Here is a 13,307-nt window from a genome sequence, read left to right as displayed (position 1 = left end):
ATGCCTCTTAATACTTCATTTGGCTTTAATACGGTGATATTTATGCAGTGTTAAGGTTCTTGAGACTCCTTTGATTTGGTAAATTTGTATCCCCATGGGAATACTGCAATGGTCGTTCAGTGTGAAAACTGGTCACAAGTCACTTTTTTCAATGCCGTGGTCATTTCAAAGGGTCACTAAGTGAACTGTTGTAAGTTGAGGACTTCCTGTATTTATTTTCAGTGCCTTCAATCATTCTCAACCTGTGGCACTAACAATAATTAGGAATAGTAGTAATTATTAGTACTAATAATCCCTGCAGGCAGTGGTGAATATTTTTTTGATACCGGTTCTGTGGGCGTGGCTTGGTGGGCGTGGCAGGGGAAGGATACTACAAAATCCCCATTCCCTCCGCACTCCAGGGGAAGGATACTGCAAAATCTCCACTCCCTCCCCATTCCAGGGGAAGGATACTGTAAAATCTCCACTCCCTCCCATTCCAGGGGAAGGATACTGCAAAATCTCCACTCCCTCCCCATTCCAGGGGAAGGATACTGTAAATCTCCATTCCCTCCCCACTCCAGGGGAAGGATGCTGCAAAATCCCCATTCCCTCCCCACTCCTGGGGAAAGGATACTGCAAAATCCCCATTCCCTCCCCACTCCAGGGGAAGGATGCTGCAAAAATCCCCATTCCCTCCCCACTCCTGGGGAAAGGATACTGCAAAATCCCCATTCCCTCCCCACTCCAGGGGAAGGATACTGTAACATCCCCATTCCCTCCCCACTCCAGGGGAAGGATACTGCAAAATCTCCACTCCCTCCCCACTCCAGGGGAAGGGTACTGCAAAATCCACATTCCCTCCCCACTCCTCTCTTCTTTTTCCCCTTCCTACCCTCTCTCCTACTCTTACTTCTCCTCCCTGTCTGCTTCTCCTTTCCTCTTTCCCTCTCCTTTCGGAAAAAAAAGAGAAAATATTCAGGAAATCTCCAGCCCGTCCTATTATAGCTCCTTCTATTTTGATGCTTGGGTCTTATCAGCGCTGCTGTATCGGAAAGTTCCCAGCGGCTCCCACGGGCCGCGGGGCGCGAGCGATTCTGAAAAACAGGGGCGAGTTGGGCCTCCCTCCTCTAAACGCCCTCCCCATTTGGGGAGAGATAACGCCCAAACTCTCTTGAGCTGCCAAGGGATGAGGTCAAAGACGGCGCAAAATCGAGTTATCACTGAGCGGCGGCGGCGGCGGGAGGGGGCAAAAAAACCAGACTCTGGTTCCCCTTTTTCTTCCCCGGCAAGATCCATTCACATGTAACGCGGTCTCCCCTTCCCGGATTAAGCCCCGAGAGTGGAACGCCCCGAGGGCTCCACCGATCGGGCGGGGGTGGTGGTACGTGAGAAGGATGCCGGTCAGAGACTGTCGCCTTTGGCAACTCAAATGTTAAGTTGACTTTGAAAGGGGGAGCGCGTCGGGGGCGAGAACGGGTTTCACGTGTATTGGAAAAAGAACTGGATCCCACGCACGTGTGTTTCGGAGAGAGAGAGAGGGGGACCCTTGGAAATTTGCGCGCGACGGCCCGCAGGCGGCCCGAGGAAAGAAAGTGGTGTTTGGGAATGAAAACAGAAGGGCACGTTCTAAGAGCACGTGTGAATGGATGGTGCTTATTTGCGTGTTTTCCATTCCCCCCCCCCCCTTGGTATATTTCCTTCTTGGAGTAGGGGGTCCTTGGTGAAACCCCTTGGGTATCTTTGTAATTGTACGTTCTTCAGGTTTTATATAGATTCATTTGTTACTTAAATTTGTATAGCTGCTCATCTCAGTAAATAATACACACACACACACACACACATTCAGTTATATAATGTGTATGTGTGGGTTTCCCCGTAGAAACATATTCCTAGGAAAGAGTGAGAGACGGACAGAAACAGAGAGAGGGAGGGAAAGAGAGAGAAGGAGAAGGAGAGAGACAGAGGAGGAGAGAGAGGGAGGGAAGAGAAAAAGAGAGAGAGAAAGGAGAGAGAAAGAGGAGAGAGAATGAAAGAGAGCACAAAGGAGTGAGAAAGAGAAGGAGAGAGAAATAGAGGATGAGAATGAGCGACAGACAGAGGGAGGGGAAGAGAGAGATATGATAGATATAGAGATAAGATGATTGAGAGAGAGAAGAGGGAAGGAGAGAGAGAATGAGAATGAGAGAGACAGACAAAGAGAGAGAGGGAAGGAGAGCGAGAGAAAGGAGAAATAAAAGAGAGAAAGGAGAAAGAGAAGAAGAAAGAGAAAGAATGAGAGAGAGAGAGAGAGAGAGCAGAGAAAAAGAAGGAGAGAGAAATAGAGAATGAGACAGACAGACAGAGAGTGGGAGGGAGGAGGAAAGAGGGGGAGAGATGGAGAAATGATTTTTTTTTTGTATTTTTTCTTTACAGGGAATGGAAGGAATCAAAGTATTTTTACATGAGCGAGAGCTATGGCTCAAATTTCACGACGTGGAACCGAAATGATTATAACCAAAGCTGGAAGGTAAGATCCAGAGAGACAAAGGGGAGGGAGGAAAATATCCAGAAAAGACAGTATTTATCTACCACAGAAAGAGCAAGCGATTATATTATTTCATGAAATAAGTTATGTTTTAAACAGTTGATCTGCGATGAGAGTGAACCAGATGCATTTAAACATGCATTTTTAAAGAAAAAAAATCAATCCTTCCTTCCCTCCCTCCCTTCCTTCCTTAATACAACACAAAGTGGAGGCAATAGATATTTCTACACAAGTTTATATTCAATCTATAAAAATGTGTTTATATACTCAAGTTCTACCCCCTCACATTCTCTTCTTCTCTTCTCTTCTCTTCTTCCATTTCCATTCTCTCTTCTCTTCTCTTCTCTTCTCTTCTCTTCCCTTCCCTTCCCTTCCCTTCCATTCCATTCTCTCTTCTCTTCTCTTCCATTCTCTCTTCTCTTCTCTTCCCTTCTTTCTTCTCTTCCCCCTTTCTTCTCTTCTTCCCTTCTCTTCCCTTCCATTCTCTCTTCTCTTCTCCCCTTCCCTTCCATTCTATTCCATTCTCTTCTCTCTTCTCTTCTCTTCTTCCATTCCATTCTCTCCTCTCCTCTTCCCTTCCCTTCTTTCTTCTCTTCTTCCCTTCCCTTCTTTCTTCTCTTCTCCTTTCTTCTCTTCTTCCATTCCATTCTCTCTTCTCTTCTCTCCCCTTCCCTTCCCTTCCATTCTATTCCATTCTCTCTTCTCTTCTCCTCCCTTCTCTTCTTCCATTCCATTCTCTCCTCTTCCCTTCCCTTCTTTCTTCTCTTCTCTTCTTCCCTTCCCTTCCATTCTTTCTTCTCTTCTCCTTTCTTCTCTTTCTTCCCTTCCATTCTCTCTTCTCTTCTCTTCCCTTCCCCTAAATTGTCATGAATTGATTCTTCCTTTCCTGTAATGGGCTGTGGGAATACCTTCAGGAACAAGAGGAAGAGCTTCAGCCAAGGCAACTGTCAGATAACAGAAACCTGGGTCCAGAACAGAAATGTAATCTAAGAAAGCGTCTCAGAAAAAGCCCCTCCCTAATTCCCAGAAGTATGCAGGAGAGGAAGAGGAAACACATTCAGGGATCATGCTGGGAATATTGCGTCCAGTTTTGGTTCCAAACCTAATTTTACGATTCCAAACTTCTGTTGTGTGTTCCTATGCTTTGTGTACAGACTTGTCCATCTTACTGTTTAATGTTGCGTTACGGTCCCTGTTCCAGGACATTTGTTTTTAACTAGAATGACATTCCTTTCCTGTCCTTTGTTTGCTTTCAGACGAATGTTTCCTAGCTACAAAGTAAAAGTCACAGGACTGAACCCCAAAACAAAATACATTCTCCTCATGGACATAGTACCCTCGGATGACCATCGATATAAATTTGCAGATAATAAATGGTATGTCATTAGAGTGGGACACGCTGGCATTGGGGGCTAAGATGCTGAGCTCGTCAATCAGAAAGGTCGGCATCCCTAGTGCCACATAACGGAGTGAGCTCCCGTGACTTGTCCCAGCTTCTGCCAACCTAGCAGTTCGAAAGCATGTAAAAAATGCAAGTAGAAAAATAGGAACCACCTTTGGTGGGAAGGTCACAATGCTCTGTGTTGCCTCTTGAAAAAGCTCCTACATAAATATAATGATGAGAATAGCTGGGAATCGTAACCAGGTCTACATCTCTGCCAAAAATAGGCTGGAGGGTTGGGGTTTAAAAATACAATTACTATGTATGTATACTTTTTTTTTCTTTTAAGAAAGAAGGAGGAAGATATGTATGTTAAAATTAAATATGTATATTGAAAAGGAATTATAAATACTATCAACACAACATGGAGCCTGCTCAGAGGCTGAAATACAAGTAAATGAGATGAAGAGTGTGGAAGAGAGGAGAGAGGTAAGGGAAGAAGAGAGGGATAGGAGAGCGGGCGGGGGGGAGAGGAGGAGAGAAAAAAGGATTGGAAAGGGGAGAGAGGAGAAAGAGAGAGGGAGGGGAAGTAGATAAGAGAAGGACAACAGAGGGAAGAAAAAAGGAGGAGAGAGGGAGAAGAAAGTGATGGATAGGGTACAAATATGGTGCATGGAGAGCAGAAGAGCCAATAATCATTGTTGGGAGTTGATGGTAAGACAAACTAATGTAAACATTTAACAATATAATATGATGTTGGTTATGTAATAGTATACATGTGGTTATTTGTTATGAAAATACCACTTCATAATTCTTTGGTAAGGCCACACTTGGAATCCTGCATTCAGTTTTGGTCGCCAGGATATAGAAAAGATGTGGAGACTCTAGAAAAAGTGCAGAGAAGAGCAACAAAGAGGATTAGGGGACTGGAGACTGAAACATAGGAAGAACGGTTGCAGGAATTGATATATGTCTAGTTTAATGAAAAGAAGGACTAAGGGAGACATGATAGCAGTCTTCCAATATCTCAGGGGTTTCCACAAAGAAGAGGGAGTCAAACTATTCTCCAAGGCACCTGAGGGTAGAACAAGAAGCAATGGGTGGAAACTAATCAAGGAGAGAAGCAACTTAGAACTGAGGAGAAATTTCCTGAGAGTTAGAACAATTAATCAGTGGAACAACTTGCCTCCAGAAGTTGTGAATGCCCCAACACTGGAAGTCTTTAAGAAGATGTTGGATAGCCATTTGTCTGAAATGGTATAGCGCAGTGGTACTCAACCTGGTCCCTACCGCCCACTAGCGGGCGTTCCAGCTTTCATGGTGGGCGGTAGGGGTTTGCTGTAACTCTGCTTTATAAATTTTATGAAGTAAAGTTACTTCCCTACTTTATAAAATCACCATTACTGTGGAACCGGTGGGCGGTTAGAAAATTTTACTACTGACAGAGATATAAAAGTGGGTGATAGATATAAAAAGGTTGACTACCCCTGGTATAGGGTTTCCTGACTAGAAGACCTCCAAGGTCCCTTCCAACTCTGCTACTGTATTTTATTGTATTGTATTATTGGAAAATGAAAAAAGTAAAAAAAACTTTGCAACAACAACAACAACAACAACAAAAGCACCTTTGGGACAACCATGTCCTTGGTGACGGAGAATCTCCATAGATAATACTTCAATATGATAACCCAAACAAATGGCCAGAGAGTAGGAGGTAAAGTCTACCATCAATCCAGCAAGCATCTCCAGCAGGTCATTGTGGAAGGATAGAAGGATGGAGGTAGATCTTACCTTTCTTGTTTGAAATTATGGTCCAACATTTGAGAGGACGCCACCAAGAAAAGAAGGGGTCAGCATATTCTCCAAAGCACCTGAAGGCAAGACAAGAAACAATGGAGGGTAACTAATCAAGGAGAGATGCAGCTTAGATCCAAGGAGAAATTTCGTTCCAGAACAATTAATCAACATATCGAATGGCCTCCAGAAGGTGTGGGTGCTCCAACACCGGAGGTTTTGAAAAAGAGATTGGATAACCATTTGTTTGGAATGGTAGAGGGTCTCCTGCTTGAGAAAGAGGTTGGACTGGAAGATCTCCAAAGTCCCCTCCAACTCTGTCGTTGTGTCATTCAGACAAGAGTTGTTTATCAGCGGTCACCAACTGGTGGTGTGTGGTATAATTTTGGTGGCCCGCAGAAAAATTATTTGTATTTTTGATATTGCACTAAATCAGGGGTCTTAAAACTATGGCCCCTGGGACGGATACGTGCAATGAACGCTTGTGTTGCTGCAGGGAGTCTCCCCCTTCGGGTCTTTTTGTGGGGGTCGGAGGGGGGCAGAATTTCCCACGGGGTCTGCTTTGGTCTCCTGGTGGGAGGCTTTGGGCGAAGGCTGGAGGGAAGAGCCGCTGGTGGGGAAGAGCCGGAGGGCCTCATTCCAGTGGGACTGCATCATGGCCTGGAACTGGCTGACCATCTCAGCCCTCTGAGCCTCCACCAGCACCTGGCCTTGCACCCCTGTAGGTCTTCCCTCTACTTGTAAAGCCCATGCTCGTAGTCCTCAGTGAGGTGCTTCTGCTGAGCCTCCTTCTCGGCCAGATCCAATTTGAACTGAGCTGCTTTGCCAACTCTTTCTCCTGGCGGCTGCTTAGCTCCAGCAACTGCTCCCTGTTGGGGCCCTAAGGAGCCCGGGCAGGCAGGCGAGGAGGGGCTGGGAGGGGAGGGGCAAGTAGAGGTGCCCCTCAATGTGAGTGACATCGACTTGGCCACACCCACCATCACATGACCACCTAACCACACCCACCCAGCCGGTCATTAGGCAGATCATATTAGTGGTCCACAGGATTTAAAATTGTGAATTCAGGGGTTCCTGCGGTCCAAAAGGTTGTTGACCCCTGGTTGAGGAAGTCTTTTCATCTCCCCATCCTTTGCTGCCCTGGCTGTTTCTGATTTCTCAAGAAGTTAAGGGCCAAACAAAGAGTAAACAAGAGAAGTACAAACTCCCAAATGTTGTGTTGCTTTTGATAGGTCAGTAACTGGGAAGGCTGAACCGTCCATGCCTGGAAGATTGTATGTCCATCCAGACTCACCGGCTACTGGGGCGCATTGGATGAGACAGCTGGTTTCCTTTCAAAAGCTCAAGTTGACCAATAATCATCTCGACCCATTCGGCCATGTAAGTATGACTTAGTTGTTCCAGGCTGGCATTAGAGTTTGATCAGATCCCTACCTCTTGAAGTTGTAGGTGTATTTGTGGACATAATTGTTGATGGCTATGAGCATCACATCAGGATAGAGCAGGGGTCTCCAAACCTGGCAATTTTAAGACTTGTGAACTTCAACTCCCAGAATTCCGCAGCCAACATAGGGAATTCTGGGAGCTGAAGTCCACAAGTCTTAAAAGTTGCCAAATTTGCAAATGCCTGGTTTAGAGTGTTTTAGGTGCCCTAATGAATAATCCCAATCTGAATATCTTCATGTGGACCTTAATTCAAGCATGAAAGCCATCATTTCTTATAACTCCAACCAATATATTCTCAGGACCATGCCTAAGGTTGCAGCATAGAAAATTTATTCAAGTTTATACCACCAGAATCTGGTCAAATGGCGTTCAGCACTAAATTGGTGTCAGATAAGAATCAATGAAATTCAGGAGAGGTTAAACATGGATCGCTTATGATGGCAATGCAAAAACTCCAAGCTAATTGCACATTTGACACCACCCTCAGCTCTGCCTGCTCTTTTCCTACATACTGTATTTTTAGGAGTATAGGACGCACCTTTTTGCTCGTTTTTGCCCCTCCCCTGCCCCCAGGAGCACTCTACAAGCCTCCTATAGGCTATGCATCCCCTTTTGGGGGGCGGAAAACCAGGCCCGTTTTCGCAAAAACGGGGCGTTTTTTGCCCCCCCCAAGGCCCAAGGAGCACTTTGCAGGCCTCTCAAACTCTCTGCATGCCCCGTGTTTCACAAAAAAATGAGGCCTGCAGAAGGTTTGGGAGGTCTGCAGAGTGCAAAACCTTTTGTTTTTTAATTTACCTCTTCAAAATCTTTGTATGTTTTATACCCTGGTGTGTCTTATACTCCCAAAAATACGGTATATCTGTGGGGCTGACTCAACTGTTAGGCAGAAGGTGGAACCACATAGTCAGAGATGGAGACAAAGAGATCAAAATAGCAGAGTCTTCATGTCCAGTTTTGCTTTAGGTATGAAAACATCCTAAGCTTTTACTTTTGGATGCAACATTTAAACAATTTGATGCTTGTCAGCATTGACCTATGAAAAAGTCAAATAATGTTAAACTTACAATAGTCATATCCTAAAGTATAATCGATACTGACAGAACATGTCTCCATTTCTTCTTTATTAAGTTACCCAATCAAAAGAGTCTCAAGAACTTTAACTGCATAAATATCACCGTATTGAAGCCACATAAAGTATTAAGAGGAAATATTAATAAAAGGGAAAAGGGAAAAAACATTGACATTTTGGAAATCACAGTTCATATTGATATAAACTACTACTTTACCTTTAAAGGTTTTGGTTATATAAATACTAGTGTGTTAATATTGTATAAATGCCACTCAATTCAAGTCATATGATGCTCTGCTTATATTTTATAATATAATATATAAATATAGGCAGTATGTAATTGCCCTCTTGATTTAAAAAATCTTAACAGACAGAATCCTACCAACTCGGCCCATAGTTTTTAAAAATTTTGTATTTTTATAAATAATTCAAGGCACTGAACATGACCAATACGCTGTCCTCCTCTTATTTTGCCCACCACCACCACAACAATATGAGTAGAATTGGGCTGAGAGGGAGGGAAGGGATTGGTTCAAACACCCACCCAGCGTTCATGGCTAAGACAGAACTACAACTCACCATCTCCTGGTGATTGGTCCAAAATCACCCAGGTAACTTTCCTGGCTAAGGCGGGACTAGAACTCACTGTCTCCTAATGATTGGTCCAAAATCACCCAGCCAGCTTTCCTGCCTAAGGCAGGACTAGAACTCACTGCCTCCTGGTTTCTAAATGGTGCCTTAACTACTAGACCAACTTGGTTGGTTCTTTCTCTCTCTTTCTTTCTTTCTTTCTTTCTTTCTTTCTTTTTTTCTTTCTCTCTCTCTCTCTCTCTCTCTCTCTCTCCCCTCCCTCCCTCCCTCCCTCTCTCTCTCTCTTTCTTTCTTTCTCTTTTTGGGTCCACCCACCATCAGTTCCTGCTTCATATTAACTGCAGTGCTAGGAATCTTTGGTAAAATCTGTTGCAATAAAATAAATCTTTTCCAAATCCAATGACAGTGATTAGGTGGAAACATTTATTAGCTTTCTTGGCTAATGATTTGCCATTGGCTTCTTCTGCATTTTTTTTTTAAAATTCCCAATCTAATCTCCAGTGCTCGGATGCTCTGCCAGATTCTAACCAAGCCTGACCCTGTTTTAAGTTTGGAGAACAGCAGGTGGTCTCGTTCAGCAAATATAAGCCTTTCTGGAATTGATATTCTTAATTCCTTTCCTCCTTCCAATGATAAAGTACCTTGCTTTGGATGCTTTAATCTGATTCATCTATCCTGCTGCTTTAAAAAAAGGGGGAGGGATCTCAGTGTTGTTGACTAAGTGCTACAGGATAGAATACAGCATAACTGAGTTGGAAGGGACCTTAGAGGTCTTCTAGTCCAACCCCCTGCCTAGGCAGGAAACCCTATACCGTTCCAGACAAATGGATATCCAACATCTTCTTAAAGACTTCCAGTGTTGGAGCATTCACAACTTCTGGATGCAAGTTGTTCCACTGGTTAATTGTTCTAACTGTCAGGAAATTTCTCCTCAGTTCTAGGTTGCTTCTCTCCTTGTTTAGCAATATCAATCAGAATAGAGCTGGAAGGGACCTTGGAGGTCTTCTACTCCAACCCCCTGCTTGGGCAGGAAACCATCTACCATTTCAGACAAATCGTTGTCCAACCTCTTCTTAAAAACTTCCAGTGTTGGAGCATTCACAACTTCTGGAGGCAAGCTGTTCCACTGGTTAATTGTTCTCACTGTGAGGAAATTTGTCCTTATTTCAAGGTTGTTTCTTTCCTTGGTTAGTTTCCATCCATTGCTTCTCATCCTGCCTTCTGGTGCTTTGGAGAACAGAACTCCTTTGTGGCACTCCCCCAGGTATTGGCAGATAGCTATCACGTCCCTCTTAGTCCTTCTCTTTGTGAGACAAGACATATATAGTTTGTCTGCAAATTGTTCATCCTCTGTTTTAGCTTCCAACCCCGCTTTTAAAATCTTGAAGGATTTGTCTGCCTTTCAAGATTAGAAAGAAAGAAAGAAAGGAAGGAAGGAAGGAAGGATGGAAGAAAGAAAGAAGAATGAAATCCTGCAATCAAAAAAACATCAAGCCGTCACGACCTGAATTATCCACCGAGCTGAGCTTCTTCGCATCGATGCCTTGATTAACTTGAAGCTTGAAGCTCAGCCAACGAAGTGCTTAACCACGAATCAGGTTGGGCTTAAATTGATGGAAGCGAGCGGTTGAGGGGTGTCGGGCGGCCGCCACAAGCTGTCAACAGTTGACTCTAATTGAATGCTTGCCTCTCCAAGTGGCACTCATGGACGCGTGGAGTGGGGAGGGAAAGGGGGAGATGAAAAGGAAGGCGGCCAGGCCTTGTAAACCAAATCAGTACAATGTGTTAAACAATCTGGGAACCCGGAATGGAGTCGAGCCCAGCCCAAGTTACCGTTTGAATTAATCCTACGGCTGGCTCCACTCCTAGCGATCATAAATCAGAAGAAAAGGAGTGCTCCCCCCCCAAAAAAAGCAGAGAAGGACTTCATTTGAAACATGTCTTGTTGGTTTTTAACTCCACCAGGGTTAAAAAAAAAAAAAGAAGAAGAAGAAGAAGCAACAAACCAACCTCCATGGAGTTTTTCAGTTTTCTTAAAAAATTTATTTGGGTTGTTTTTTTTTTTAAAGCCACCAAATCTCTTCCACATTTTGAGCATTCTCCCCAGCAGGCAAAACAACTCAAGATATCATCGAAAGCAAAGAGAGCCAGATCAGAAGAGCGATGGGGATTGGCTGGCTTAATTTTTGTGTGTGGAATGGGGTTTTTGAGGTTTTTTTTTTTTTTTAGCCTTGGAATTCTGCTCATCTTTTCTCCAAGCAATTATCCTGACCTGCAGTATTCTGATGACTTGGAATGTCGTATCCAGTTTTGGTCACCACGATGTAGAAAAGATGTGGAGACTCTAGAAAGAGTGCAGAGAAGAGCAAGAAAGAGGATTAGGGGACTGGAGGCTAAAACATACGAAGAACGGTTGCAGGAACTGGGTATGTCTAGTTTCATGAAAAGAAGGACCAGGGGAGACATGATAGCAGTCTTCCAATATCTCAGGGGCTGCCACAAAGAAGAGGGAGTCAAACTATTCTCCAAAGGACTTGCGGGTAGGATAACAAACAATGGTTGGGAACTAATCAAGAAGAGAAGCAACCTGGAATTAAGGAGAAACTTCCTAACACAGAGGACAATTAACCAGTGGAACAGAAGTTGCCTTCAGAAATTGTGGGTGCTCCATTACTGGAGGTTTTTAAGAAGAGACTAGATAGTCACTTAACTGAAATGCTGAATGCAGTATTCCAAGTGTGGCCTTACCAAGGCATTATAAAGTGTTAATACCACTTTATAAGGCCTTGGTAAAGCCACATTTGGAATACGGCGTTCAGTTTTGGTTGCTATGATGTAGAAAAGATGGGGTGACTCTAAAAAGAGTGCGGAGAAGAGCAACAAAGATGATGAGGAGACTGGAGGCTAAAACATACGAAGAAAGGTTGCAGGAACTGGGTATGTCTAGTTTAATGAAAAGAAGGACCAGGGGAGACATGATAGCAGAGTTCCAATATCTCAGGGGCTGCCACAAAGAAGAGGGAGTCAAGCTATTATCCAAAGGACCTGCAGGTAGGATACGAAGCAATGGGTGGAAACTAATCAAGGAGAGAAGCAACTTAGAACTGAGGACAAATTTCCTGGCAGTGAAATTAATCAGTGGAACAACTTGCCTCCAGAAGTTGTGAATGCTCCATCACTGGAGAAGAGATTGGACAGCCATTTGTATGGAATGATATAGGATCTCCTGCTTGAGCAGGCGGATGGACTAGAAGACCACCAAGGTCCCTTCCAACTCGGTTATTCTGTTTTGGTCAACTGTTCTAGGTTGCTTCTCTCCTCAGTTAGTTTCCATCCATTGTTTCTTGTCCTGCCTTCAGGTGCTTTTGGAAAATAGGTTGGAAACCCCCCTCTTCTTTGTGGCAGCCCCTCAAATATAGGGACACTGCTGTCATGTCCTTCTTTTGTTAAACCCACACATTTGCCAAAATTAAAAATTGCTGAACCAAGTCTCTACCATAGTTAGTGATCAAGGATGCGTGGAGTTGTAATTACAAAAAAGAGGTTGAGACTTTGGAACAAATGCAGAGAAGAGAAACTAAGATGATCAACGGTCTGGAGACTAAAACATATGAAGAACTGTTGCAGGATTTGGGTTTGGCCAGTCTAGAGAAAAGAAGAATTAGGGGTGACATGATAGCAGTATTCCGGTATTTGAGAGGCTGCCACAAAGAAGAGGGAGTCAAACTATTCTCTAAGGCACCTGAGGGCAGAACAAGAAGTAACGGATGGAAACTCATCAAGGAGAGAAGCAACTTAGGAGAAATTTTCCTGACAGTGAGAACAATTAATCAGTGGAACAGAAGTTGCCTCCAGAAGTTGTGAATGCTCCAACACTGGAAGTCTTTAAGATGATGTTGGATAGCCATTTGTCTGAAATGGTGTAGGGTTTCCTGCCTAGGCAGGGGGTTGGACTAGAAGACCTCCAAGGTCCCTTCCAACTCTGCTATTGTATTTTATAGTATTGTATTATTGTAAAATGAAAAAATAAAAAAAACTTTACAACAACAACAAAAGCATCTTTGGGACAACCATGTCCTTGGTGACGGAGAATCCCCATAGATAATACTTCAATGTGATAACAAATGGACAGGTGGAGACCAGAGGGTGGGAGGTAAAGTCTACCATCAATCCAGCAACCAGCTGATTTTCGGGTCTCTGCCATGCATGCGGGAGATGTGTGTGGATGTGTGTGGGGGGCGTCGCACATGCATGTGTTGGGAGGGGTTGGTGTATGCGCATATGCAGGGGGAGCATTGCACATCAATGTACAGTGGAAGTGGGGGTCCCATTTTTTTGTCCCAGGAGGCTTCAGGGAAGCCTGCTAGGACCAAAATGGGGGAGCAGGGGGAGTCGCACACAAGCAGGCGGGGCAGGGTGCATGTGTCATGCATGCATGCGCAGGGGAGGGGCGCATTGCATGATGGGTGTGGGCAGGCACGCACATGTTGCCGTGCACATGCGGGCAATATCGGCAGGCCAGG

The 13,307-nt window shown here is 44.3% G+C and overlaps 1 protein-coding gene across 3 annotated transcripts in view; it reads left to right on the top strand.

Moving 5' to 3' along the window:
- TBX5 (T-box transcription factor 5) overlaps nt 1-13,307 on the top strand; it is a 58,470-nt gene that overhangs the window by 30,601 nt on the left and 14,562 nt on the right. Inside the window, exons 1-3 of one of the 3 annotated variants that reach the window (XM_087705667.1) lie at nt 2,381-2,488; nt 3,763-3,882; nt 6,911-7,058. The exons of the other annotated variants lie outside the window; for them this stretch is intronic. Of the exons in view, the coding sequence (XP_087561793.1) occupies nt 2,436-2,488; nt 3,763-3,882; nt 6,911-7,058 (321 nt within the window). The 5' untranslated portion in view covers nt 2,381-2,435. Of the gene's footprint in view, nt 1-2,380; nt 2,489-3,762; nt 3,883-6,910; nt 7,059-13,307 lie in introns of those variants that run through there. 3 annotated transcript variants of the gene reach the window in all.

The sequence above is a fragment of the Thamnophis sirtalis genome, unplaced genomic scaffold (assembly GCF_051295495.1).
Source record: "Thamnophis sirtalis isolate CommonGarterSnake01/CBP01778 unplaced genomic scaffold, rThaSir2_p1.2 scaffold_2, whole genome shotgun sequence".
NCBI lineage: Eukaryota > Metazoa > Chordata > Lepidosauria > Squamata > Natricidae > Thamnophis > Thamnophis sirtalis.
This window is presented reverse-complemented; position numbering and strand designations above follow the sequence as displayed.